The sequence below is a fragment of the Aspergillus pseudotamarii genome (genome assembly GCF_009193445.1).
Source record: "Aspergillus pseudotamarii strain CBS 117625 unplaced genomic scaffold BDV38scaffold_30, whole genome shotgun sequence".
Lineage (NCBI taxonomy): Eukaryota > Fungi > Ascomycota > Eurotiomycetes > Eurotiales > Aspergillaceae > Aspergillus > Aspergillus pseudotamarii.
In genome coordinates this window covers 104050-128051 of record NW_022475044.1, presented here as the reverse complement: position 1 = coordinate 128051, position 24002 = coordinate 104050, and the positions used below count along the sequence as shown (strand labels likewise).

General features: G+C 48.1%; 9 protein-coding genes across 9 annotated transcripts; 5 read left to right on the top strand and 4 right to left on the bottom strand.

Moving 5' to 3' along the window:
• Positions 1-486: 486 nt before the first annotated feature.
• Positions 487-2102, top strand: BDV38DRAFT_293564 (GIY-YIG nuclease family protein; the record flags this gene model as incomplete). The annotated part of the gene is made up of 1 exon (XM_032062286.1): positions 487-2102. The coding sequence occupies one exon, from the start codon at positions 490-492 to the stop codon at positions 1864-1866; it is 1377 nt and encodes a 458-aa protein (XP_031913064.1). The 3' UTR covers positions 1867-2102.
• Positions 2103-4400: 2298 nt separating this feature from the next.
• Positions 4401-5734, bottom strand: BDV38DRAFT_283391 (putative salicylate hydroxylase; the record flags this gene model as incomplete). Its single annotated transcript, XM_032060031.1, has 2 exons — positions 4401-4832; positions 4892-5734. 2 exons carry the CDS (start codon positions 5732-5734, stop codon positions 4401-4403), a joined length of 1275 nt encoding a protein of 424 aa, XP_031913063.1.
• A 1047-nt stretch (positions 5735-6781) lies between these two features.
• Positions 6782-8253, top strand: BDV38DRAFT_283390 (uncharacterized protein; the record flags this gene model as incomplete). Its single annotated transcript, XM_032060030.1, has 7 exons — positions 6782-6907; positions 6972-7159; positions 7222-7406; positions 7458-7575; positions 7643-7710; positions 7785-7815; positions 7893-8253. 7 exons carry the CDS (start codon positions 6782-6784, stop codon positions 8251-8253), a joined length of 1077 nt encoding a protein of 358 aa, XP_031913062.1.
• Positions 8254-8946: 693 nt separating this feature from the next.
• BDV38DRAFT_98867 (synaptic vesicle transporter) lies at positions 8947-10770 on the top strand. The gene is made up of 3 exons (XM_032064234.1): positions 8947-9143; positions 9213-9905; positions 9978-10770. The coding sequence occupies exons 1-3, from the start codon at positions 8997-8999 to the stop codon at positions 10719-10721; spliced, it is 1584 nt and encodes a 527-aa protein (XP_031913061.1). The 5' UTR covers positions 8947-8996; the 3' UTR covers positions 10722-10770.
• Positions 10771-12470: 1700 nt separating this feature from the next.
• BDV38DRAFT_283388 (DUF3176 domain-containing protein) lies at positions 12471-13951 on the bottom strand (the record flags this gene model as incomplete). The annotated part of the gene is made up of 2 exons (XM_032060029.1): positions 12471-13874; positions 13940-13951. The coding sequence occupies 2 exons, from the start codon at positions 13949-13951 to the stop codon at positions 12471-12473; spliced, it is 1416 nt and encodes a 471-aa protein (XP_031913060.1).
• A 1027-nt stretch (positions 13952-14978) lies between these two features.
• On the top strand, positions 14979-15548 carry BDV38DRAFT_247831 (uncharacterized protein). The gene is made up of 4 exons (XM_032054696.1): positions 14979-15138; positions 15214-15254; positions 15313-15381; positions 15438-15548. Exons 1-4 carry the CDS (start codon positions 15124-15126, stop codon positions 15526-15528), a joined length of 216 nt encoding a protein of 71 aa, XP_031913059.1. The 5' UTR covers positions 14979-15123; the 3' UTR covers positions 15529-15548.
• A 215-nt stretch (positions 15549-15763) lies between these two features.
• On the top strand, positions 15764-18527 carry BDV38DRAFT_98770 (uncharacterized protein). The gene is made up of 2 exons (XM_032064230.1): positions 15764-17365; positions 17421-18527. Exons 1-2 carry the CDS (start codon positions 15998-16000, stop codon positions 18006-18008), a joined length of 1956 nt encoding a protein of 651 aa, XP_031913058.1. The 5' UTR covers positions 15764-15997; the 3' UTR covers positions 18009-18527.
• A 287-nt stretch (positions 18528-18814) lies between these two features.
• On the bottom strand, positions 18815-20838 carry cpdS (putative serine carboxypeptidase (CpdS)). The gene is made up of 5 exons (XM_032064232.1): positions 20552-20838; positions 20343-20488; positions 19859-20279; positions 19078-19800; positions 18815-19011 (listed from the first exon to the last, which is right to left on the bottom strand). The coding sequence occupies exons 1-5, from the start codon at positions 20727-20729 to the stop codon at positions 18914-18916; spliced, it is 1566 nt and encodes a 521-aa protein (XP_031913057.1). The 5' UTR covers positions 20730-20838; the 3' UTR covers positions 18815-18913.
• Positions 20839-21553: 715 nt separating this feature from the next.
• On the bottom strand, positions 21554-24002 carry BDV38DRAFT_98774 (uncharacterized protein). The gene has a single exon (XM_032064231.1). It carries the CDS (start codon positions 23599-23601, stop codon positions 21847-21849), a length of 1755 nt encoding a protein of 584 aa, XP_031913056.1. The 5' UTR covers positions 23602-24002; the 3' UTR covers positions 21554-21846.

The window sequence follows — 24002 nt, the reverse complement described above, 5'->3', positions numbered from 1 at the left end:
CAATCAAAAGTATTTGTCATTTGAGAGCAGGGCTGCAGGAACCGACCCACGGAATGTATTGATCAGCCCATCAAATATTATCCTCCCCTCTTGAAATGGGATCCACCCTGTCCTCGTGAGCACAATCCGACAGTTCGGCCAGTCCCAGCCCCCTGTTATCAAAGTAGCTCGTCGTACTCACCACACCTTTGGGACGGGCCGCCGACAGCCCACTCGTTCCCCGGGCCAATCATGTTCCCTGAAAATGGACATGACTCGCAGGCGAACTCACCCAAGCCGGGGTAATGATCCTTTGGCAAGCGTTGAGAGGGGTTCGTTGATGCCGGTGCCACAGGGGTCGCAAGGCGCATTTCTTGCTCTCGGATCCCCAGGACTGCTTTTGATTTTGGGGAGGGGGCTCTGGGCACCATATGATAAGCAAGGTGAGCCCCAGGCCCCTATCCGTCCACTGGGCAAAGTTGGATATATTCATCCACAAAGTAGGTCGATATGCCGGCAAAAGAGATATCCCTCATTCCATTTCATCTTTTATTGCCCTCGCACCCCGAGCATATCCAGTGTGCCGCATACACAGGAGATGGACCACGCTGCAGCACAATGGCGCAGAACTCGAGGGTGCAGAACTCGAAGGTGCGGAGCTTGAAGCTGCACAATATCCATCGGATCAACGAACTACACGCAGAGCTTCAGAAAAGCTACGCAACGAAGATTGATGATGAAGCGAGAGAAAATTTGTTAAAGGAGTTGGCCGACCTTACTATCTGCGGTCGTCAAAAAAGCAAAATCAAAGGAGTCATAGAAACAGCCGTGCACCAGTGGAATGCCGAGCTTCAGTCGCAAGACAGCGCGACTGTTAGTCTAGAAACACCGCCTAGAAATATCAATACACAGTCGAAGGATGACAAGGGAAGCTCCAAGCTGGAATTTACACTATATCAAACTGCCGAGGTCGACAAACTGGTCAGGGGTGAGCTCATCCAAGAACTTGATCGGATAATAGACCGCAGGATAAGTCAAAAGTTTATTGCCCACAATTTGAAGGATCAGAGAGATTATTTATATATCTTTCAGTGTGAGGAGGCGGAAGGCATGTGCAAGCTCGGGCGCACTGGCAATCTCTCGCGAAGGGCCAGTGAGCATGAGAAGTGCTATCCTAATCTTACGCAACGACGGTCCCTCTATTGTCCAAACTCGGAGCTATTCGAAAAGGTGGTGCAGTTGGAGTTAACTCAATATCGATACAAGCATGAATGTCCTAAGTGCAACGCGACTCACACAGAATGGTTCAAAGCCGATATCGATGATATCTGCCAACGAGTTGAAGTTTGGTGCCTGTTTTCAAAGGGCTTCCAGAGCATCGCTAAGCGATCCCAAGTGAGTATTCCATATCCTGGGTTCTCTTCAGATCCAGACAGATGGTACAAATGGGCTCAGAAATATGTCCAATCATGGGATAAGGAAATGTTACATCCTGAGCCAAATACTTCGGGCAAGTCTGTTGTCGATAATGATACCGTAACTGGAGACGACGATGCGGAATCGATGCCTGGACTTTCTCCTTCAAGCTCCGCGTCTGGAGCGCCTGATGATGACTACAGCAATCCTCCAACCCCAACTCCAATTGAACGCTCACGAAACGTAAAGTCAACCTGGGGACAGCGTTTGATCATACCGCCTGCATCGCCGTCCGTGTCGCCCGAGATCTACTGGTCCGCGGTCGAGAGTATGCCAATACCCAAAGACCGTGTCCTCTTTCCTAGGGTCCCTGGTGAATTCCCTGAGTCTCCAGTGAAGGTCGCGCCGAAGGAAATCACGGAGGATGAGAATGAATTAGTGGATAGTCTTGGGAACGTTAAGCTTTTTTGATTGCTTGTATTCATTCGCGTGACACCGTCTCATTATCTTGATGCTATTTGATATCGTTTCGAGCTTTGCTGACTGCTTGGATTTATGTATTGCTGGTTTTTGTTGTATTTTAAAGCCTTGTCTGGTGTATGAATGAAATCCTTTCCGGCTCAGGCGCCGTCTATCTAACAGGGCACGTCTAATTCGATTGGAATAGTGGGGGGGGGTTGTTTATACTCGGTTTAGGAGCGACATCGCAGATTCAACTGGGACTGGTAAGATTATAAACTTGCCTCTTGCCTGGTTGCGACGTGGCACTGAAGCTCCCCGCATAAATATATACGACCCCAGTGGCCCTATGAGTTTTACAGTGGTTGGGATCTCAGGTAACGCGACCGGTATATAAATTTGCAACACGTAATAAAGCATTTACCGGAGATATAGTTTTCAATACTATCTCAGCTATCACAGGACATTTGACACAGTCTAGTTAGCAGATTCTGAATGATATATGGAAACAAGTAAGGCAGAGCTATGGAATTAAGTTAATTTCCAGGGGACCAAACTTCCGCGGGTGGCTAACCCTATTAAAGGCTAAGGATAATCTCAAAAGATATGTAGGCCCTGCGATAAGTCAATTATATAATATCATGGAGTTGGTTACTCCATTCAAGAACGAATGCGGTATAAATCTATGCACTTTCCACTGAATCTAGACTCTACCTAGCCTCCCTTTCACGCCTACGAGGCTGTATCATTGGTTCACCACATTAGCCACCCCAGAACAGACGGATCTGATAACCGAGTCAGTAGTAAATAGAATATACTAGCCACGGTTCAGCAAATAACCTACTCGCAATGCTCACTTTTCCATTAACCATCTGTAATGTCAATCTAAACAACCTTTCCTGGCCCCGAGGACCAATAATGAGTAGCTCAATTACAGTACGGTGTCTTGGAGGGGGTATAAAAAATGCGGATGAAATCAGTCTTGGTCGAGCGCTCGGAAGTTTCTGCCGGTAGAAACCCGCCATTTAAACAGCTTATTCAAAATGGCGAGTCGTCTCTGGCACGTGTCAAGGAGTTTGAGAGGCCTAGGCTTTGCATCACTGGAGGAGCTGTTGATGAGTGGGCGGGTAACCCTTTGCGATGAGCGTACATACGCACTATTCCACCATTTAGGGTTATGCTAGCACACAATCCGTTTTTCTTCTCTTTTCTTTTTTCTTTTTGCTTTTTCTTCTCTTCTCTTTTCTTCTCTTCTCTTTTCTTTTCTTTTCTTTTTTTTTCGCATCTAGGCGCATCATAACGGCAGGAAGAGTTGTGCTCAACAGACCTTGTCCGTCTAAGACCAATAAGGGTATTCAGCGAGAAGGAAACAGGTCCTGCTCCAGTCACTACCAGCTGGAGCAAGCACATAGTAGTTATCAGTTCTACATGGATGCCTTAGTGGAGATGTGGGATGTACGGTTGTACCCGAACATGGGAAGTTATAACACTTCCTGTACAAAGTTGTGTAATGCTATTTGGGAAAATCATAAGTAAAGAAAACACGTATATTGGCGACGAACGCACAGACTGTCTCTGTTCAATAGCGTGAGTCCAGTGGAGATAGAATCGCTGTCCCTGGGTGCAGCACTGACGTTCCCCTCCTTTTGTTTTTCTCTTCTTCTTTATTTTTACTCTATTTAACACAATAGGAAGACCTGATAAACTGATCGTCAAGGCTAAAAGTATATTCGAATGGGTTGGTCACGTCAAGCGCACTCACATGGCTGTGATCGCTACAGTCACCCCCGGAGAAGTCCTTGGAATTGAAGTAGCTGTATCCTTTAGCCTTAAGGGCATGTAAGCGATGATAGCTATTAGACATGAGATAGAGGAAACCTTGGGAATTATCAAGTCTGGATGAACAAGGGTTTTATGGATCAACTAAACATGGATAGACTCGATGGCCCCGCTATACTAGAGATCCGATGGAGTAAGTATAAGTATAAGCATGCACTGACCTCTCCTACCCCTGTGAGCTACATTAGTTGCAGTGGGGAGACGTATGGGTCCTATTATTAGACGGGTCAATCCGTACTTTTTCATCCCGAAGAAACGGGTTGAGCTGTCATGCACTATGTCAATCACCGTACCCACATCGTGTCTCTTAGAAACGATGCTTAAATGCAACATATGCGCTTATCAGCGTGGGCATGTGCATGGTTCCACACCTAGTCTGGAGGTGGCAGTGGCGTTATGGATAATGTCGATCGTTCTTAGATTCTAGGGTTTCCACCGAACAGCCCACTGTTACTAGCATACCAGCTACTGAGCTAGTGATGCTCCGGGAAACAGAGCTTCAGAGAGCATTGGTATGTCTATATAACTGCTTTTAGATATAGTCTATAAATATAATTTACCTTCGGTCATTCTTTAGGAAACAAGAGGCTGACATTCGACGACTATCGGCTATGGTCTTATTTACAGGAGCTTTTCTTAAACAATGCTGGTATTCCTTATTTACTTACCTAGATGGCTGGTGCGTGATATACTCGTAATATACACCTTCATCCTTGCATGTGCTCGATCATTTTCTTCCTGGCTTCCTCTGCCTGCTCCTGTATATCCAGATCCCAAAGCCAGCGGAGACGCTGGTTCCACGTCTCCTTGAGTTTCTCTTCATCATCACCTACTCCATCCAGGCACAAACAGAGGAGGTACGCATTTTCCTTGCTACTAGTAACGACCCTCTGGCTTCGCGGTCGTCGGACCTCATCATATGCCTTGAACGCAGCTACCGCATCCTCCGGCTTAGTGACACGCGGATCCCCGAGGAGCTCAGCAATAACATGCGCATCTTCAATAGCCTGGCCGGCACCAGCGCCCTGATGAGGTGTAGAGGCATGTGCAGCGTCTCCGAGGATGGCAACCTTAGACCGGGAGTATGTGGAGATATGAGGATGCTCGAAAATCGCCCATTGAGAGGGGTCGGGCATGCGCTAGGTGAACCAAGTCAGCTGGTATCTCAGTCAGAATGGATTAGGACCTGAATTCATACCTCAATGAGAGCATTCACATATCTGCCCATATTACTAGCATCCTGTCGCATCTCTTCTCTCTTCGCTGGCCGAACCCAGGTGTCACAATCCCATTTCTCACTCAAGATATAAAGGCCAAAATTCACTTTCTTGGCCCGCATGATCGGATAGGAGATACCGTATGCCCCGTTTCCGACATACATGGTGGACACCCGCGCACGTTGCTCCCCGACGGCCTCCACCATCTCGTCCATATCCAGAACAGCGCGATACCCATACATTCCACTGTACTGGGGCTGTTTCTCCTTTGATTCTTCCGGCAGCATCGACTCCTTCACCTTGGATTTAATACCATCACACCCAACAACGACATCAGCGATGGCCGTTGTGCCATCGTCGAATCGTAAGGACACACCCTCAGCTGTTTCTTCGAGACTCTCAAGTCGCTTTCCGAATTGCACAATCTTAGGAGGAATCAGATTCACTAATGCATCGAGAAAGTCCGCTCGGCGCAACGTGGTCTGCCCCGACGGGAGTGCCTTCAGGTTCATCAGCGTTTCGCCCTCCCGGGCGCCGCTGGCCCATACGATCTCAAACCATGTTTGGCGGAAGGACTCGTATCCAGGGCTATCTGCGTGAGTTGTGACGAGCGAGTCATAAATTTCTCGAATTTGAGGGTCAATGAGGGGCATAGCACGGTGAGCGGCAGGGCCAATCGACAAGCCAAGCCCGATCTCAGCGAAGGCGTGCGCCGCCTCGTAGATCCGGACGGGCACTTTGCGTCGTAGGAGACCGGCGGCAAGTACCAGGCCGCCAATCCCACCGCCGACAATGGTGACGGTGAAATCCTTGTTTGATTCCATGCTGCCCATTTGTGACTCTAGGTGAGAAATAGTTCCAAACTCTTTGGCTTTCTTTTTTCTTTTTTCTTTTTCTTTTTCTTTTTCACGACCCAGTTCAGGTAATGATCGTTAAGCTTTTTCTGAAACTACTCACACAGGGGAATGTGCGTCGAGATCAAGGTGATCCTGCGGGCTAAGATACTGAAAAAGGGCTATGTGGAGCGTGGGTCAGTCACAGTCACAACTCAATAAAAGTACGGTAGAACCAAGGACGTGGCATGATTTGGGCCTTTGCTTGTAGCAGTCATTCATTTTACCTTAGTAATTCCAATCAAAATAAGCCCCAGCCAGTCAGCCAGTCTTGCATGTTCAATATAAGAGCGGAGATATCCGAATGAGCCGGGAGGCGGGTGGTTGGTCCAGACTTAATATGTGCGTTATTAATCTGAACAGGGATCAGGCAGAGGAACTCCACGAGGGGCACGGCGATTCGTATGTTTAAAATAAGTGCGTCGCATCGGTCGAGGCGCCATGACAGGGATCGTGTGGAGGTCAAAGTTCGACGGCGTCCCGGGCCGTGTGGGGTCAAGAAACAAAAGCACCCTCGAGATCCAACGCTTGGTCTGGGAATCTGTCCTGCTGAATTTTGATCTCGGTCTGGGTGTGCGTGTGTGCCGAATTCCACGCTGTATGTAATTAATTAGAAATTAATCTCAATGTCAGCCAGCCTACATTCCTAGAACCAAAGTATTCCCACTGGAATGCAAGGGCAAGACACGTGTACGAGCAGGGGGAAGCCTCGGCAAAGCTTCTTACGGGAATTAGTGGTCATTCGACAGGGTATCCCTGTGTTGATACCAATCCTGGCCCCCTGCTAGACTTGATTATTATTTTTTCAGCTTTTCGTTCTTTTTTTGTGTTTCTCTACCTTGGCAATAAAGAAAAAATCATGGCCGTCGTCGCCCGATAAGCGTCCCCGATCTCTCCTGTGACTGTCACCACAGACCATCATACCTCATGGAGAGGTCAACAGTACCATCTGATGGCGGCGACGTCTCTAGAGCGTCGATGGTTACTGTACCAACCATTGCCACGACGATAATTGCCCTAATTCTCACATTATTACGGCTATATGTACGACGGTACATGATCCGGATGTTGTCCTGGGATGACTGGTTCAATGTCTTTGCCATGGTGAATCTCGAGTTTACGCCGATTTACATTCTCCGGATACTTGGCTAACCCGGTATAACTCCAGGTAACCCAACTGGTTGTGCTGGGACTGGTTCTTGGAGCAACCTCGTATGGTTTTGGACGACACGTAAAATACGTGGGCCATGACCATGCGACGTACAGCATGAAGCTCTTGCGGATATGTGAATTCCTATTAATCTTCACAACCGTCTTCCTCAAGATTTCAATTAGCCTATTTCTAAAGAGACTTTTGTAAGTACTGATCCTGGGATATTGACCACGGCCACGCTGCGGCTAACAGTTGTTGTCCCCAGTCTCACAAGCAAGAAATGGAGGGTTTTCTTCTGGTGCTTTATCGCCTTCAACACCATCACCAGCGTACTCGACGCTGCCGTCATTTTTCCGCAATGTACCCCCGTGGAACTTAATTGGGATAAGTCGGTGGAAGGACACTGTTGGTCGGCTAATGCGATCGATGCAATTGGAATCGCCCAAGGAGGTACGACGCCCACCCATGTAGTGACGGTATAACCTGACATAATCTGCATAGCGATTGCTGCATCAACGGATTTTGCTTTGTCCATTCTGCCAATTGTTTTTCTATGGAACATTAAACTCCCGAAGAGAGTGAAAGTGGGCATATGCGGGATTATGGCATTGGGCTTCGCGTGAGTAGATGGTGATCGGAACAAGCTACGGGGGAAAGGATTGCTGACTGAAAGGCTGGAACACCAGGAGCGGTGGTTTCGCAATTGCTCGCACAGCCCTTGTTCCTAGTTTGATGACAACGGAAGATCCAACATGTGAGTATAATTCTTCGCACGTAATGTGTCATGCCGGTATATTGGAGCAGATTATTGATGGTGCTATCATCTAGGGGACCTGGTTGACCTATTCATGTGGGCCGTGTAAGTTGTCACGAACTAACCTATACTCCACCGGCTTGGACAAGAATGAAAGGGATGCTGACTTGGCTCCGGCGCAGACTGGAAGCGACCTTTGGGATTATCGCTGCCGCCGCCCCATCTGTCCGACCACTCCTCGGTCATAACTCCGTGACTACAAACTATTATTCTCGTGACAAATCGCATTCTCTACCGCTCCGGACCACGCGCACCGGGCGAACCTCGCGAATTGAGTGGGGGCATACTGTATTTGATACTAGAAACGAGCCAGACGAGCGAGATGACTTTGGCGGGGACAGCGAATCTCAACTTCGTCTGGATGACCGGGGTATCATGAAAACCACTTCCATTGAGGTGGTCACCACACTAGGGCATACTGTGGAGAGTGACCTAGATGCGAGACCAACTTCGGAGGAGAGTGCCGAAAGGAGATACGTCTAGAACAAAAAATAGATTTACGATACGATCTGAAATTGAAGCATGACCACGAACCAATCTCAGGCGCTCCACTTTGGTATAACGATGTCCTCGGAGGAACCTGGACAAGAAAAATTTACTCCGTAGCCTAATGAAATTCATATCGAAGCGTTCTTGGCATTTTATGGTGGAGCATCAGGTAGTATTGAGTTCCAGTGCTCTGGCGGAATTGTTCTGGCCGGCCAATAAGAAAACCAAGCCAATCCTCCTGATCAGTAATAAGCGTTACTAACCCATCTTAGCTCCGTGCCACCTCGTGCATTAACAAACCCTAACCGCGAACCGTCGCTTTTTAGTATCCGCGGAATGTCACCCCGTCCGCAAGTAAGCTTCCAAGAAGGGGTCTCGTTCGAAACCCAATAAAGTCGCTTGCGTAGAGATTTTTTACCTGAGACAGGCGATTAATGAATTGTTATTGCGGACCCCATGTCGCCGTGAACCTATGGTCGATGTTACATCGAGACCACTAGTTACTATCATGCAGGGGTTGCTCTTCACTTCGCTCGAATGTAATTTAGTATGAAAATAATCCCTGCAAGTAGGGTTTGAATGAATAATAGAATCTGCAAATCAACGATGCGAGTATAAATCACATGTTTGGCAGCTCATGAAGAACAAATCCTTCCAATAGATTAACCCCTTTGCTTTTTTTTTTCTCTCCTCTGTCAACGTTGGATAAGCTCTCTGCAACTGGTTGCACGTTTACCATGTCTGCAATGGAGCAGGAGGACAAGTATCCCTCGCCGGATGTGATGGCCGCAACTGGAAGCGACCAATCTTCAGAATATTCCAAGAAGAATGACGATGGCATCGTCCTCATTCCTCAACCGAGTGATGACCCGGAAGACCCCTTGGTAGGTCAAACAATCTTTCAAAAACACTGGTATAGCATTTCGCGACGCGTCCCTCTAACAAATCTTCAGAACTGGCCCATGCACAAGAAAATTACCATATTCGCATGTATCTGTCTGGCCGGTTTCGCGGGTCAGATGTCGCCTAATTCCAACCAACTCACCTTCATCTACCAAATCCCCGCATATCACAAGACCCAAACCGACCTACTAAACTCGGTTGCCGCTGGCCTAGCAGGATGGGTCGCAGGACCGTTCTTCATTATTCCTCTTGTGGCTGTCATCGGTCGCAGTTCAGTGGTACTCTGGAGTCTGGTGGCTATTTTCGCCTGCCAGATTTGGGCTGCCGAGATGACGGGTGCGAATGACTATATCTCCTTCACCATTTCGCGACTCTTCTGCGGCATGTTCGGTGGTATCCCTGCTATCCTGGGTAGCGGTTACATCATGGATATGTTCTATCTGCATCAGCGGGGTAAGGCATTTGCCATCTTCGAGGTTCTCATCATCTTTGCTGTCGTCGGCGGTGGTACTCTGGGCGGTTTCATTGCTGAGCATAAGCCCTGGAACTATGTTTTTTGGTGGACGCTGGGCCCTGTGGGCGCCGCCATCCTTGCCGTGTTCTTCTTTGTTGAAGACACTACTTTCCCCCGGGACCCTTCAATGCCGAAGCGTGCTCCCCTTCCCAAGGGCTGGCTTGCCAATCGCATTGCCACCTTCTTGCCGGGTACCAGAACACAACCATCGGGCAAAGGACCAGAATTCGTAAGCTCTCCCCAATAGCATGCAACAATGCTTCTAGCTATTCAGAATCAATATAACTAACAATATCTTCAGGTCCGCAAAGCAATCACCCCGCTGCAGATCACATTTACCCCCATCACACTCCTAACAGGAACCTACATCTTCATCGCCCTCGGTCTCCCCATCATGCAAGCCTCCACCTTGGCTACCTACCTCGAACCCCCCGAGGAAGCAGGCGGATATGGGTTCTCCTCCCTCCAAATGGCCTTCTTCACCATGACAGCCTGGGTCGGAATCATCAGCGCCCAAGTCTACGGTTTCTTCTTCAACGACAAGACGCCTCTCTGGCTCGCCCGTCGCCGCGGCGGAACCTGGCACACAGAGTACCGACTCGCAAACACCATCTTACCGAGCATCATCCTCCCCATCGGTCTCGGTATCTACGGTGCCGGCCTCGAATACCACCTCCACTTTATGGTTCTGGCCCTGGGTTCGTTCCTCATCTGGTTCGGGGCCCTGCTTGCCCTCCCGGTCTGCTATAACTATATCATCGAATGCTTTTTGAACAACCCCGTTGAGGCTTCTGTGTCGCTTAATGCGTATCGGGTCTCATTTGGGCTGATGTCTGTGTTCATTGTTACGCAATGGCAGTCTTCTGTTGGTGTGGGTTGGATGTGGGGGATGGGAGCGTTTTTGATTGTTTTTGTTGATATTATCATGGCGGGAATTATCTTGAAGGGGCATTTGGTAAGGAAGTGGACTGCTACATTGGGTAGCTCTTTGGATGTTACTGAGGATGGAGCGAATATTAGCGCGAAGAAGGAGGGTGGTGTATGAGCTGTGAGCTGTGCCTTATTAGATAGATTTCATACTAGCCCGGATGGGCTAGATTTATTGTTGGTTACTACAAGTACCATTCAGTCCTATCTTCAGCCTATAAATATATATTCGGCGAAGACCGGCTGCAGATTATCAATTGCTTAATAACAAACCATTATCTACGACAAGTAAGGAGCACACCACTCACTAAGTTGTCTTTCGGAGAGCCCGCTTGCCTTGAAAAAGCTTGAACTGTTTACTAATACACTGCAAGGTAAAGTGCTTGATCAGCTGGTTTCCCAGTGGCCCTTTCTGAAGGATACACGTTATTTAAGACAAACATATGATCGTCGGGATCGTGACATATTAATGTTTTAGTGTGATAAGAACGCGATGCATTGGAAGTCCTTTCATCCCATCTCTGGCCTCGTATGTACTTAGATGAGGATCATGCCTGTCGACTATTCTTCATATATCAATGTACAACTTAGTAAAGCCTCTTCTGAAAGTATTGCGGTAGTATTTGCCCTACTGAGGGCATCTAGGGTCAATCTATATGCAGCATTGACCGACAGGTGGGCTCGTTGATTATGGAGTGACGGATTAAACCCAAGATTGTGAGGTATAATACGGTTAGCATCATTTTTATTTCACGATCTAATCTGCAATACCATCATATATCATATAGCAAAGGACAGAAAATCCCAAAAGTGGAAGCGCAATCATCATACGCAATTTCAGCAGGTCCAAGCCCTGAACCCTTAAGACGGAAAGCCCTAGATTGTCGAGGTCTTAGAATGGCATGTCATTTCCATCGCGGTATGATGACTCCGCCGTCCATTTCTCTATGTCTTTCGCCGTCTTTATCATCTCATCGATTGAGGTCCTAGGCTGCAGATAATGCCAAGATCCGAGCTATCTTGCACGCATTTTCTAGTAGTGAAACTCCACGGGAGGTATGTATCAGGGTTGCTTGTGTTTAGAACGAACTCGCCTGCAGAATGATGTGGTCTCTGCGCCGCGTTAATGCCTGGATGTACATACCTCCTGTACACTTCTCTTCTCAGCTGGGCTCACACCTCCGTGGCAGCCGCCTTGATCCAGCCTGGACCATCGTAATATTGCGCTCGATAGTGGATGATGTCTTGATATACTTGGTATCCAATGCTGTTGCTGAAAGCCTATCGACATTAACGTTGAACTTGTTTTTCCACAATATCAGATTTCGCCCATCCTCAATGCCCTGTAAGCGCTTTTAACCTTCTCACTATTGTCGAGGGAGGTTTGTAAGGCGGAATCAAATTTTGTTGCCTATGAGGGAAGATGCGGTAGACTTTCGGCTTCTTTGAAGAGGGGACAGTGGGCAGGTCAATGTAAGTCCAAATGATTTTAATCGGGCCGGAAGCGCATACGCAATCATATCATAGCTGTCGCCAGATATCGCCGAAACGTAAATAGAGCCATTCGCTGGGTTCGTCTACTAAGCGTATCGTCTTCTCGTCTAATTCTTCTCTTGCTTTCACTGTCATAAAAAATTGCATGGGGCCTATGCGTGTATGCATCATCTTGATCGTGGACTTTACATCTTTTGATGTATTGAATGGATAGCATTTCATACAGAGATGCAGTAACTGCCACTTAGTATCTTACATACCCCTATTGTGCAAAGTAGAGTCCTCATGTAGCAGCGTTTACATGTTTCGACCCAGAACTCGCAGCGATCCATGAGTTGGACTGGTGGCTGAAAATAAAGACGCCTGCCCATGACTATCTATCGCTCTCCAAGATAAGTTGGCCATTGCTTTCGGAAAGTCGCAGCCGGACCTTTGTATCAGCTGCTATGGTCTCCATTCCGCTGATAGTATGACAGTCATGACCATCCGGCTCGGTATTGATATGGCCGTGAAAGAAAGCTGCTAGGATGGATGACTTCCATAGCGGCAGTGTTTGGCCTTTGTTGACACAGATGGTTGAAATCAAGATGATTCCCAACACGAGAAGCAAAGCGGGCAAAACAAGCCAGATCCAGGCAACAGACACGTAGACTTCAGTGACTAAGACGGTCCCGTTGACAACATCGTTGCTGAGATCAAACGAGAGCTTGGTCAAGGAGGCGGCGACGTTGGACATCACCTCTTCTAGACTAGTATTCCGAACCCTCAAGAAATTGCCCTTCAGTTCAGCGGGACCGTCTCCTGTCAACGAAATCCGTTGCGTCTTTTGGTCGTAATATACAACCTCTTTTTTGCTTCCATCTAACATGCCAGAAAACGTAGTGAATTGCTGATAGTGGAATGTAAATTCTGTCGTATTTACATCAAGGCTTTGGTTGATAGATTGCGAATTAGGGCTCCAGGATTGGTAAATAGTTTCCATCATAGTCTTTCCGTAGTTGGGTGGCGCGGTGGTGTTGATGAGGACCTTGCCATCATGAACCGAGATGTTATAAGTTTTGAGACACAGGGCAAGGACACAGACGGTTGTATTTTCGGCCTGAAAGGGCCGTGTTACGTTCACTCGGCCGTCTGGCTCCTCATGAATGCCAAGTTGGGTGTCAGCTACCACTGCAAGTGGATAGTCGATCCCAAGGTAGGTCTCGTTCTCGATCATCCAACTCACGGTGTTGACGGTCCACACGATCTCTTTGGGTATATAGCCCTGTAAGCGTGGTCGTTCTCCATAAAGCGGCGGGACATTAGTATTCGAGTGCTGTCCCTGAGAAAGGCCAACATTGCATTTGGGTGGATCCGTCTCGATATCATTAATGGTGGATGATAGATCACAATTGACCGTCACATTCGATTCCTCTCCACATTGACTACAAACCCCGACGGATTGGAAGGTAGGCCACGTACAATTTCCGGAGGGACAGCTGGGGTCAATACTAAAATCACTACCCCAAATCCCATTGTAGAGCGCACTGTATATCTTAGGGGAATCATTATCGGGAATGAAGCTCTTCGCCTGTTTGATTGTTGCGGTGGTTGGGTGGTCCGTGGCTATTGCCTGTCGCGTCGGATAACTCAGAATTTGTTGGATAAATGGGTCAAACACCAACGCCAACACAGTGATCAAGGCTCCAAGGGAGGCCAATGAGCTTGCTCTGTGGGACCATAGGATATTGATGGAGCCCCATGGTCCTCGGCTGGCACTGTCGAATGCCTGCGCGCCCTGAAGTGACTTTGGTTTCGTTCCCCGATGAAACCATACTCACTTCAACTGCCCAATTGACTCACCAATAAATACATGACTAATGGTTTCTTTCAACCTTCCAGCCATGCATACTTGGCTTCAAGGGGCACAAGACATTTCGTTTCTGGTTCTAGAGAGCTTTTATTCACATGATTTCGACCGAATATAAGAAGGATATTATACATAACTATAGGTGAAAGGAGTATTTCAGCTTGCGAAATAGCATTAACCCAACTCTTGAGAAGGTATCATTGCTTTTGTAACTCCTAACTATTTTAGCAATTCATGCAAGGCTGTGCAGAGACAGGGACCACCGAGTAGAGGCCCATAATGCTGCTGGTAGTACACCGATGACGCAGGAGGTCCAGAAAGCAAGACCCTAATTAGTAATTACCCATTGTTTAGAACCAAATAGACGAAAGCAGCGAATAGCATTTTCTCAGTCATATCTTATCCAAGGCCGATAGGGTACGGTGGAGCGAAGTTGTAGATAGTAGGGGATAAGGTAGAATTCTTGTAGGTATAATGCTTAATGCATGTAGGTTATTTTGCCCCGAAAATATCACCGACGTTTGCTCGAGTGGCACGGATTCCCGGAGAACCCGGCCCCCTATTGTTCACCATTACATCTCCTACTCTTAAGGATATCAATGATGGCCTTACAATATCCTATTGATTCTGCCGAATTTTTTTATAGTTCTATATATATAGAAGTGGTAGAGATAAAGAGCCTTCAAAATTAGTTTAAGATTCTAATCTAGATCTATATAGTTAGATCAAGTATCTGCTGACTAAGTATTATCTTTACTTATTCAAGCCTATTAGCGGGGTTTTCGGGTTTTTTTGGGGTCGGGTTAACCTAAATTGGCCCGGGTTAGAGATGGGTCCTAGATTCAGGATATCAACCCTAGAGATACCGTCTGTTCACGGTCATGGTTTAGAACTGATGATTAGTAGCTGAACCCTGGGTTGTAGGAGAACCAAACAGCAAAGGTGTATTCCATATCGGATAGCCAGCATGATGTAGACCGCTAGATTGATATTATGACACTAATATATAGAACAAATTACCTGATCAGTTACTCCAGATAAGGTTACTTAAGGCGCCCAAATCCCCCGCATTACCCCTCCCTCCCGGCTTCATCCTCCTCCAGGCTTCATCCCTCCTTCAACGTTGGACTTTCACAAATCTATCTTCTCACTTAGGACTAACCATTTCTAGAACAATATGCCTGCATACATTGTGAGTCTCCAACTTCTATACAGCCGCTGAAAACAAATTGTGGTTCGCTATCCTAACGTTCTCCAACTCTGGCAGGTTACGTGCAAGGAGGACGCATCGGATGAGGATGTTCAAGCGTAAATCTCATATACTGATGCCATAAAATATTGGCTAATCAATGGGGATCTTAACCAGAACAAAACAACATGTCATAGATCAGGGTGGTAAAATAGGACACGAGTATACGCTCATCAAAGGCTTTTCGTGGGTGTCCTCCGTCCGTGCTCTAAGATAATACGCTAACCGCCCTCTTCTCACAGGGTGACCTTTGATGATGAGGCGATAACAACACTTGAGTCGCTTGAACATGTAAAAGCAGTTGAGGCGGACAGTATTATGTCAACACAGTAGGCTCAAGGGGAGTTACGGGAAGTTTTTGTGGGTGTTGGGGGAAGGGGGGATATGGGGGGACAACGAAGTGTCTTGTCGGCATATGTTCACATTACTATTACTTGGTCGACAACCTGCACTGTCAGTGCTTATCCGTTTGAAGGTGGAACTGTGTTCACAATTAGCCTGATAGTGAGAGGAGCTAAGGGTACGGCGGACTAAGTCTAGCTTCCGGTCAACCTGGAAATTGTACCAAGTTTGAATCCCCTCAGCAGCATGAACAGTCTGAACAAGTCTGAGTACCTACGAGTTTGAACGGTCTAAGCGGCTTCAAGTAAAACAAGGTGACCGTAAGCTAGATTTAGTCCGCTGTGGTATGCCACGTCACATGATCAAGCAACCATCCCCCAAAAGAGACTAGACGATATGCTCGCCGTAAATAAGAAGCCCAACCTCTCTTCCTCTGCCATGCTCTGCACTGTCATCAACAATGCGTCTCATTCACACAGAGCGGTTGCAGCTTGAAGAATTCGCAGATGAAATCCCGCCTTATGCGGTTCTTTCGCACCGATGGGGTAAGGAAGAAGTGACGTTCCAAGACATCCTCCTCAGCCGGAGCCATGGTACGGAGGGCTACCGAAAAGTGGAGAACATCTGTAAAGTAGCCAACCAGGATGGCTTCGAGTATGCTTGGATTGACACCTGTTGTATCAACAAAGACAGCAGCGCTGAGCTGTCCGAGGCAATCAACTCAATGTTCAGATGGTACGAATCGGCGGAACGGTGTTACGCTTACCTACGGGATGTCTCTCTGGAAGATGATCAATCTGATTTATCAACCAAAGTTAGAAACAGTGAATACTTCAAACGAGGCTGGACCCTTCAAGAGCTCATTGCTCCATCGGACGTGCGTTTCCTTGCAGATGACTGGAGTGAGATAGGATCCAGGGAATCTTGGTGTACCTTGATACATAGCATCACCAACATAGACGAATCGATACTGAGAGGCTCAGCACAGTTGTCCGATTTCAGTATTGCCCGGCGAATGTCATGGGCTTCAGGGAGAAAGACGACACGTGTTGAGGATACAGCCTACTGCCTCATGGGGATATTCCACGTTAACATGCCATTGCTCTATGGAGAGGGAGAGAAGTCTTTTATACGACTGCAGGAAGAGATTATGAAGGAGTCAGCCGACCAGACACTTTTCGCATGGAAACCACGCGAATCATCAGACAGATCTGCAACTGGTCTTCTTGCGCGATCGCCTGATGATTTCAAGCATTCTGGAGATATCATACCTTTCTACTTTTCAAAGAAAGATTCTGCTCCGTTCTCGGTAACTAACCGGGGTATAAGGCTACATCTGCCCCTATACCACAACTTACTAATAAAGGATGTACTTATACTTGAGTGTCAGGATACCTCAGAAAGTCACATAGCCCTTGTGGGGATATATCTGCTGCCCAGCCATGGCGGCCAGTTGCAATATATGAGATATAACTCTGGGTTCTGCAGAATTCCTCTGTGGAGAATACGTCATGCCAAGCCTCAAACGATCTATGTGATGAAGACATCCATTGGCAAGGGAGGGAGCTCTTTGCTGCATGAGCGTAAACCTTATCGCTACACCGAATCCCGTCTCCGCAAAGAGTTATCGCAGTCAGGAGAGCGCCCGAAAAAGCTAATCCTGTGTTTCGATGGAGGGAGCCATAAGCATGGAGCGAATCATCAATCTAACATCGAGAAAATTCATAACATGCTTTATGGCACAAACGGCTCCCAGCTTTGTCACTACCAACGAGCTAACTTCAGCCGCCCTGACGACTTTAAAGCATGTATGGGTGATGGATATAGTGTAAGTTAACTTCTGAGACCAAAAGATACCGGAGTACTAACACTACTTCCAACAGTGGCTCGTAGATCATTATAACGTTGGGGATGAGATATTTCTTTTCGGCTTTTCTAGTGGGGCTTACATAGCTCAAGCACTCGCAAGGATGGTCGACTATATTGGAATCTTACCTGACAATAACGGGGTCTTTCTGGATGCCTGGGACGTGTACCAAGGCTGGAATAACTATGCGCTGAGGGCCGATGTTGATGAAATGTGGGAGGAGAGAGAGAATTATTTTCGAATGAAAGGTTTTCGGGAAAAGCTCAGCAAGCCAGCCAACAGAATCCCATTTCTTGGTTTATTCGATGCTGTCGTTGTCAAATCCAAATATCTCGGTAGAGAAGGAAAACGAATCTCTACAGGCACAGAAATTTCGAAATCAGCCAATACTATCTGCCATGCGGTCTCAATAGATGACTGTCAGGCTGAATTGCGTCCGGTTCTCCTGAATGAAGAGACCGGTGATAGACTACGTACGAGAGGAATCAAGCAAGTCTGGTTTCCAGGTAGTCATGCTGTGAGTATTCTGTTTGTCTATGAACCCTCCCTTTCTTTTCTTTTCTTCTCTTCTTCTTCTCTTCTTCTTCTCTTCCTTTGGTACTAACTTCAACAGGACATTGGGGGCCTCGTACCACTAGACTCCGATGAGACTTGGAGTCTCAGCCACATCCCGCTGGTTTGGATGGTCCGCGAGGCCATAAATGCCGGTCTGTCTTTCAGGCTCACGACGCAGTTTGGATGCGATGAGCATACGCAGGTCAGCCCACTAGATCTGACCAAGATACTGGACAGTAACAGTTTAAGCGGCCAGTATAATGCATTTACAGTCAGTCCAGGGACAATCTTCTCTAGCAGCCAGTTGAAGGACTCTTTACATCTGGCATCCACACAAGGCCACCTGCACAGCACCGTGAGCCACAAACACACAATCAATCAAACTATCACCCGCGCTCTTCGTGACCATACTGCATATCGACGGTTAACCCTCACGAAGCGCCGAAAGCTCCCAATTTACGCCAAACTGCATATTTCTGCTATCCATAGAATGGACGCGGAGTCTACCCATTACCGCCCAGCTAATCCGATCATGAACCGCGACCCGGGTAGAACAATAACCTTATATACTGCGTACAAAAGCCATCACTTGATAGCAATCAATGATGCCAACGATGTATTTGGATCGCTCTACGTTGCTATAAGCAATGCCGAAGCTCGGTCACTTGAGCCTGTTGAACCTCCAAGTCTATACTCCAAAATACGCGGCGTTGCAACTTCCCGTTTTCGTAGGGTCGGGGGACCTGCTTTAGTCTAGGATTCGAGGGAAGGTACGCAGCCTTGCACAGTTCGTTATGATTTTTGAAAGGAGTGAGATGAACATTGAATCTCAAGAGAGATAATGTCGAAGTTGCTCTTGTTTCCCGTCTAAATGTGGTATTAAAAGTCTTCCTATATACCTCGGCTCTTGTATATACACATTGAAGTGGTCTATTCCGGGTAAAGCTCATACATCTAGGCAGTGTACCCTCCCCGCTGCTGCAGGTTCTCAATGCGACCAAGCAAGAACTCCAGCTGGCGGTATGCCGCACCGGGGACATACTGGGGAATTTCTATGCTCATTGTCAGCACCATAATCCAGGACAATTAGCAACAGCTCATATGGATTTTCAGCTTACCATGACCAGCCAGGTAAACACTGGAGAAAGTCAACCCACGCTCGGTGTGAGCTGTACCTAGAAGTCCCGCACCAGCGATCAGGGTGAATGGCTCGGGGGCATTACCATTGGCGAGCTCCGCCAGACCATAATGGTAAGGGACATAAAGAGGTTCGACAGGAGGCTTCTGGAACCCTTGAGCACCGTTCCAAGTCATGTTCTGGATCGTCACCAGTGATCCGTTCAGGAAAAGGAGATAATCAAGCCAGCCGTGGCCAATGATCGTGTTGTTCGTCCGCTCGATCACACTGGGGAGGGGGCCCAGGGCACTGGGAAGTGATTGATCGCCATTCTTAAAGATCGTAGTTTCTCCGCAGACGGAGTAATCTGTGCGAGGGACGTGAAGGGCCTTTTGGACGTCAGTGCGGTTGAAGTAGTTGTTGGGTCCGCCTGCAAGAGAAGGGAAGCCCATCTCGCTCCAGAGATAGGGACAGTAGTCTGTTAAATGGTAGAAGTTGAAGCAAGGGTTGACATCGTAAGCAGCTGCGACAATATCGTCCCAAATAGCGCACTCCGAGTTGATCTTCGGAAGAACAGGGAAATCCTTTGGTGGCGGGTAAGTCAATGCTTCATCCAGGAACTTGTTGAAGCCACACTTGTCCGCACGGGAGTTGACATCTGCTAGGAAAGTGTCGTTCAAAGCGAAGACATTTGTATAATGGTTCAGATGCCTAACGGCCGGGGCTGTAGTATTGTCAGATTAGGCACCGGCGCGAGTGTCATAGCGACATGCAAAACATACCATAAATCATCACTGAGTCATCGTTAATGGAAGGGTCGTTGATCTGGATACCCTTCACATTGAAATACTTCTCATCCTCCTCATCCAACATTGCCGAAGCGATGTATGGAATGTATTGCCCGGCATAACTCTCACCGGTAAGATACACCTTATGACCGTGCAGGCCGAAGGTGTCGACAAAGTGCTTGAACCAGCTCTTGAACTGGGCGGCAACGTCCTCCTCGTCATCCACGGTAGACGGGCCAGGGGAGAAGCCCGTTCCGGCCGGCTGGTCGATATACACCACATTCGTCAGGTTGGTCCACGAGTAAGGGTTTCTGGCAGGCTTGTAAGTTCCAGGAAGCCAAAGGAAGGGACCATTTTCCTGCAGCAATCCATCGAGGGAACTGCATCCTGGTCCACCGTTCAGCCAGATTGTGATCTAGAGAATGGTTAGAGTTAAATGGACTACGACTACTCTGTTACGTGGACAGCGAAAACATACCTCGTCCTGCGCCTTCGGGTTCTGAGAAGGGAAGAACCAAAAGAAGAGGCTGGAGTTCCCAGCGGGTGAGTTGGGCAAGAGACCTGCGTAAGATTCTCCGACATCAAAGTCCACTTCTGGGATGCCAGTGCCATTGACAAGGAACCCTACAAGCACACGAACACATCAGCATTATTAACCCAAGTATTCCAAGATTGTTAAATACTAACTCTCAGTCTTGTTAGTCAAGTACTTGTAAGTATCATCCCGAGCTACTGGGACTGCCCGAGGCACCACTGCCTTGTGTTGATAAGCTCGCTGAACAGCCTTAGCTTTGCGATGAGGATTCTCCAAGCCGACGGCAGAGCCGACCAGCAAAAGAGAAGCGATAGCCGTTGCCACACGCATCGTAGAGAAGCTGTGCTAAGTTGAGCAAGGGAACCCGTCGACACAACCTCAGGATCTATCGACCGGGGGTGTGTGTGGTCCCTCGTGCGCTTTTTAAACAGCGAGAAACCAGGCAGAAACCAATCACCAGAGTGGAGAAGCTTGTCCCCGAGAACAAGCGACAGACAAGCATTGGGAAGCTTTCATGGCTTCCAACCCCGGGGCCAATCCTTTTCTCGATCAGGAAGGCAATTGTGGATATCTCAGATGCATACCCCGACGGGGATCCGACTTGTAGACCAGCCCCAAAGCAGCCGTGGTAATAATAATAATAATACTAGTATCAATGTTAGGCATTTCAACCTTGCCGGCTACTCCGGATAAGTAACCTCTCATCTCTCCCATTGGGTTGGGGTTGCATGTGGAGCTCCATCGGGATGCAACAGTTGATAGCGAGAAGCCAATAACGCGACGCATCACGGCTCATGGAACGTGTAGATCACGACATTAAATACACAGCAAATGTTTTGATCCACTTCTGCACTGCTGGAACACCGCCACTCAATTGACTTGTCTTTTCATGGTTCAATGCAGGTATTTTCTCTTCATTTCCTATTAAGCGAGGGTGAAAGAGGGGTTATAAGCGAGGATGGATGCAATAATAAGGAAACTCGTTGGGTAATGGAAAAATGGATTTACTGCATGTCCTATCCATCCCTTCGGAGAACAATCCGATATACCCTACGGAGTACTCCGTGGCTAATTTATTGCTAGGATGATGTCTCTAAATTATTTGAGCACGCAATGTCATGGCGATACCTTTACTAGGTATCGAAACCAAGGCACTAACGATATGATACCGTTAGTGATCATACCACGTCGTCTTGGTCGCTTCCATGCAGCGCAGTATGCAGTTGTACTTTCCTCCATTGAGGTATTAATCCGAAGGCGCAGAAACCGGGAAGAGAACCTATTATGAATGACATTCAACGTCGTATGACTTATGCAAATATGTTCAGTAGATATACAGGCATTTTGTGTGTGAACCAACAAGACCAAAAGATGCCAATCTCGCCCCAAACTCCTGGTATAATCGCCCCTTCGAAGAAGATAAGAATTTCTCACCCAAGATAAAACATCATACAAACAATGAACTATTGGGCGCAATGCCCTCAAGCCCAGATTCCCCGTCGATCATCGGCCAAAGTCGCCGGATTCGGTCGTCGAGAATCAAATTCTCAGCTTCCCATCTCTTCCGTTCCACAGACTTGGCTTCGATCTGCTTCTGGCCGCCGAACCAGGAGCGCCCAGACTTCTGGATGCTCTCTTGCTCTTCTTTTTCAGCCTTGGCGACAAGTCGGGAGACCATCGTCTTCCAGTTCTCCAGGCCGACGCGGAGGCACTCGGCGCAGCGGTGTCGGGGGATACGGTCGGATTGACCTAACTCGAGCATGGTGGCTTCCGCTGCGTCAACTGCGTCGCGGGTCCAGGCAAGGCCCGTTTCTTTCGATGATGATGCGTAGATAATCTCGCCAATGTAAGTCATGAGCCCTGCCTCGTCGCAGGCGGAGGTGGCAGTTCGGAGCGGCGGCTCATTTCCAGATGGGAGAGGTGCAGGGTATTCAACGGGGACTAGCATGATCTTAATCGAGTCAAAGAGGTAACGGAACGGGTCTTTGGATTTGTGTAGAGATGGGAGTTTCGGCATAATTGTGCCAGGAGGTGGCGGCGGGAGAGAACGGCGGGCCTTCAGAACGGAGGTAAAGATGGAGAGAGCGGTGGGAAGGTTGTCATGTCGGGCATGATAAACCGCAAGCGCGGTCGAGACACGCAGTATATTTTCCGATGGCAAGGACTTGCCATCATTTTTGAGAACTCCCGTTTTCACATCCACCACCTTCCCAGCGTCAACCAGTGACCCGGAGGCAGCAATGTCCATGGCCCATTTGTACATGTCGCTCGCAGTATCCTGCAAGCCCTTATAATCTAACCAATCCGCATAAGCGAGGGCAGCATCGAGCTTCTGCCGAGTATCGAATCCACGCGTAGTCAGGATCTTCATGTAGAAGACCTCGGGGCTCGGAGAAGCCTGCTCGCAATCCTCCTCCTGCGGCACCTTCTTCTGACCCGCAGGCATAGGCTTCGGGCGAGGGTTCGAAGGACCGACAACGTATTCAGCCGGCGCAGAGATACGCTGCTTTCGATCCGTCAGCCAACCCTCAAGGTTCTCCGCCGCTTTCGCAGCACCCATAAGTGCCTGGAAGTATCCTCTCCGCCACGGGTCACTCTTGCTGGACACATCAAATCCGGTCCTCCCAACACCCTCAACCAAAAACCCGCCATCCCCTTGCTCAACAATGCCCTTTCCTTCACCAGCCGGATCTTCCAACCGCTCCAGCAATTCCTTCAAATACCCCGCAACCATGGGCCAATTGGTCATCAGCTTGCCGATATCCTCTGGGTGCTGAAGAGCCTGCGCAGAGCGCAAGCACCACCGACTCTTCCACGACCACTCTGGCGGCGTAGGCCATTGATGTTCGATTTCTTCTTGATAGACGCCCAGCTTGATCACCTGGAACAAGACCAGTATAGCATAGAACGACAGACCGATCCGGAGACCGCGGTAAAGACGCTGTTTGTAATGTTCGCGACTCTCGGTCGATATCAATCGTGCGAAATGCTGTCGGAGGTGAATCGACAACGGCGGCACTGGCCGGCTGCTCGCCAATGGAGAGAGGAAGGGTAGCTGTGGCCTGACGTACGGGGGGGTTACAAGTTCGAGTCGGGACTTTTGCGTAAATGGGCGGGAGGAATGGCGTAGACTGTGGTGACCTGGTATCCGGGTTGGCCGGATGGCCCCCGGTATCCGACTTGGAAGGCGAGGAGGTAGCATCTCTGATGCTTTGGATTGTGTCGATGAGCTCGAAGACGGTCAATTCCGCTTTTCTGTGGTTGGAGGAAACTGGGAGGTATGTTTGCATGGTTTGCAATAAATTTTTACCCGCGGATGAACGATTGCGCAGATGTTGAGAGTAACAGCAACAAAATATTATGGAAATATTGACTCAGAAAGAATTTACAGATGATATAAGCGTATAGAGTAGGTGTTTCTTCCTACGCTATCAAGACGTAAGCACTGATCGCTATCATGCCAGCGAGAAGTGTACTCATACCAACATCGGCAAGTACTACTCCAAAACTTGAAATATCAGTGGGAATCAAAGATAATCCATTAAAGCAAAAACGTTCTATGATATCTTTCAACACTTAGTTCAAAATCACTTTAAAATTCAT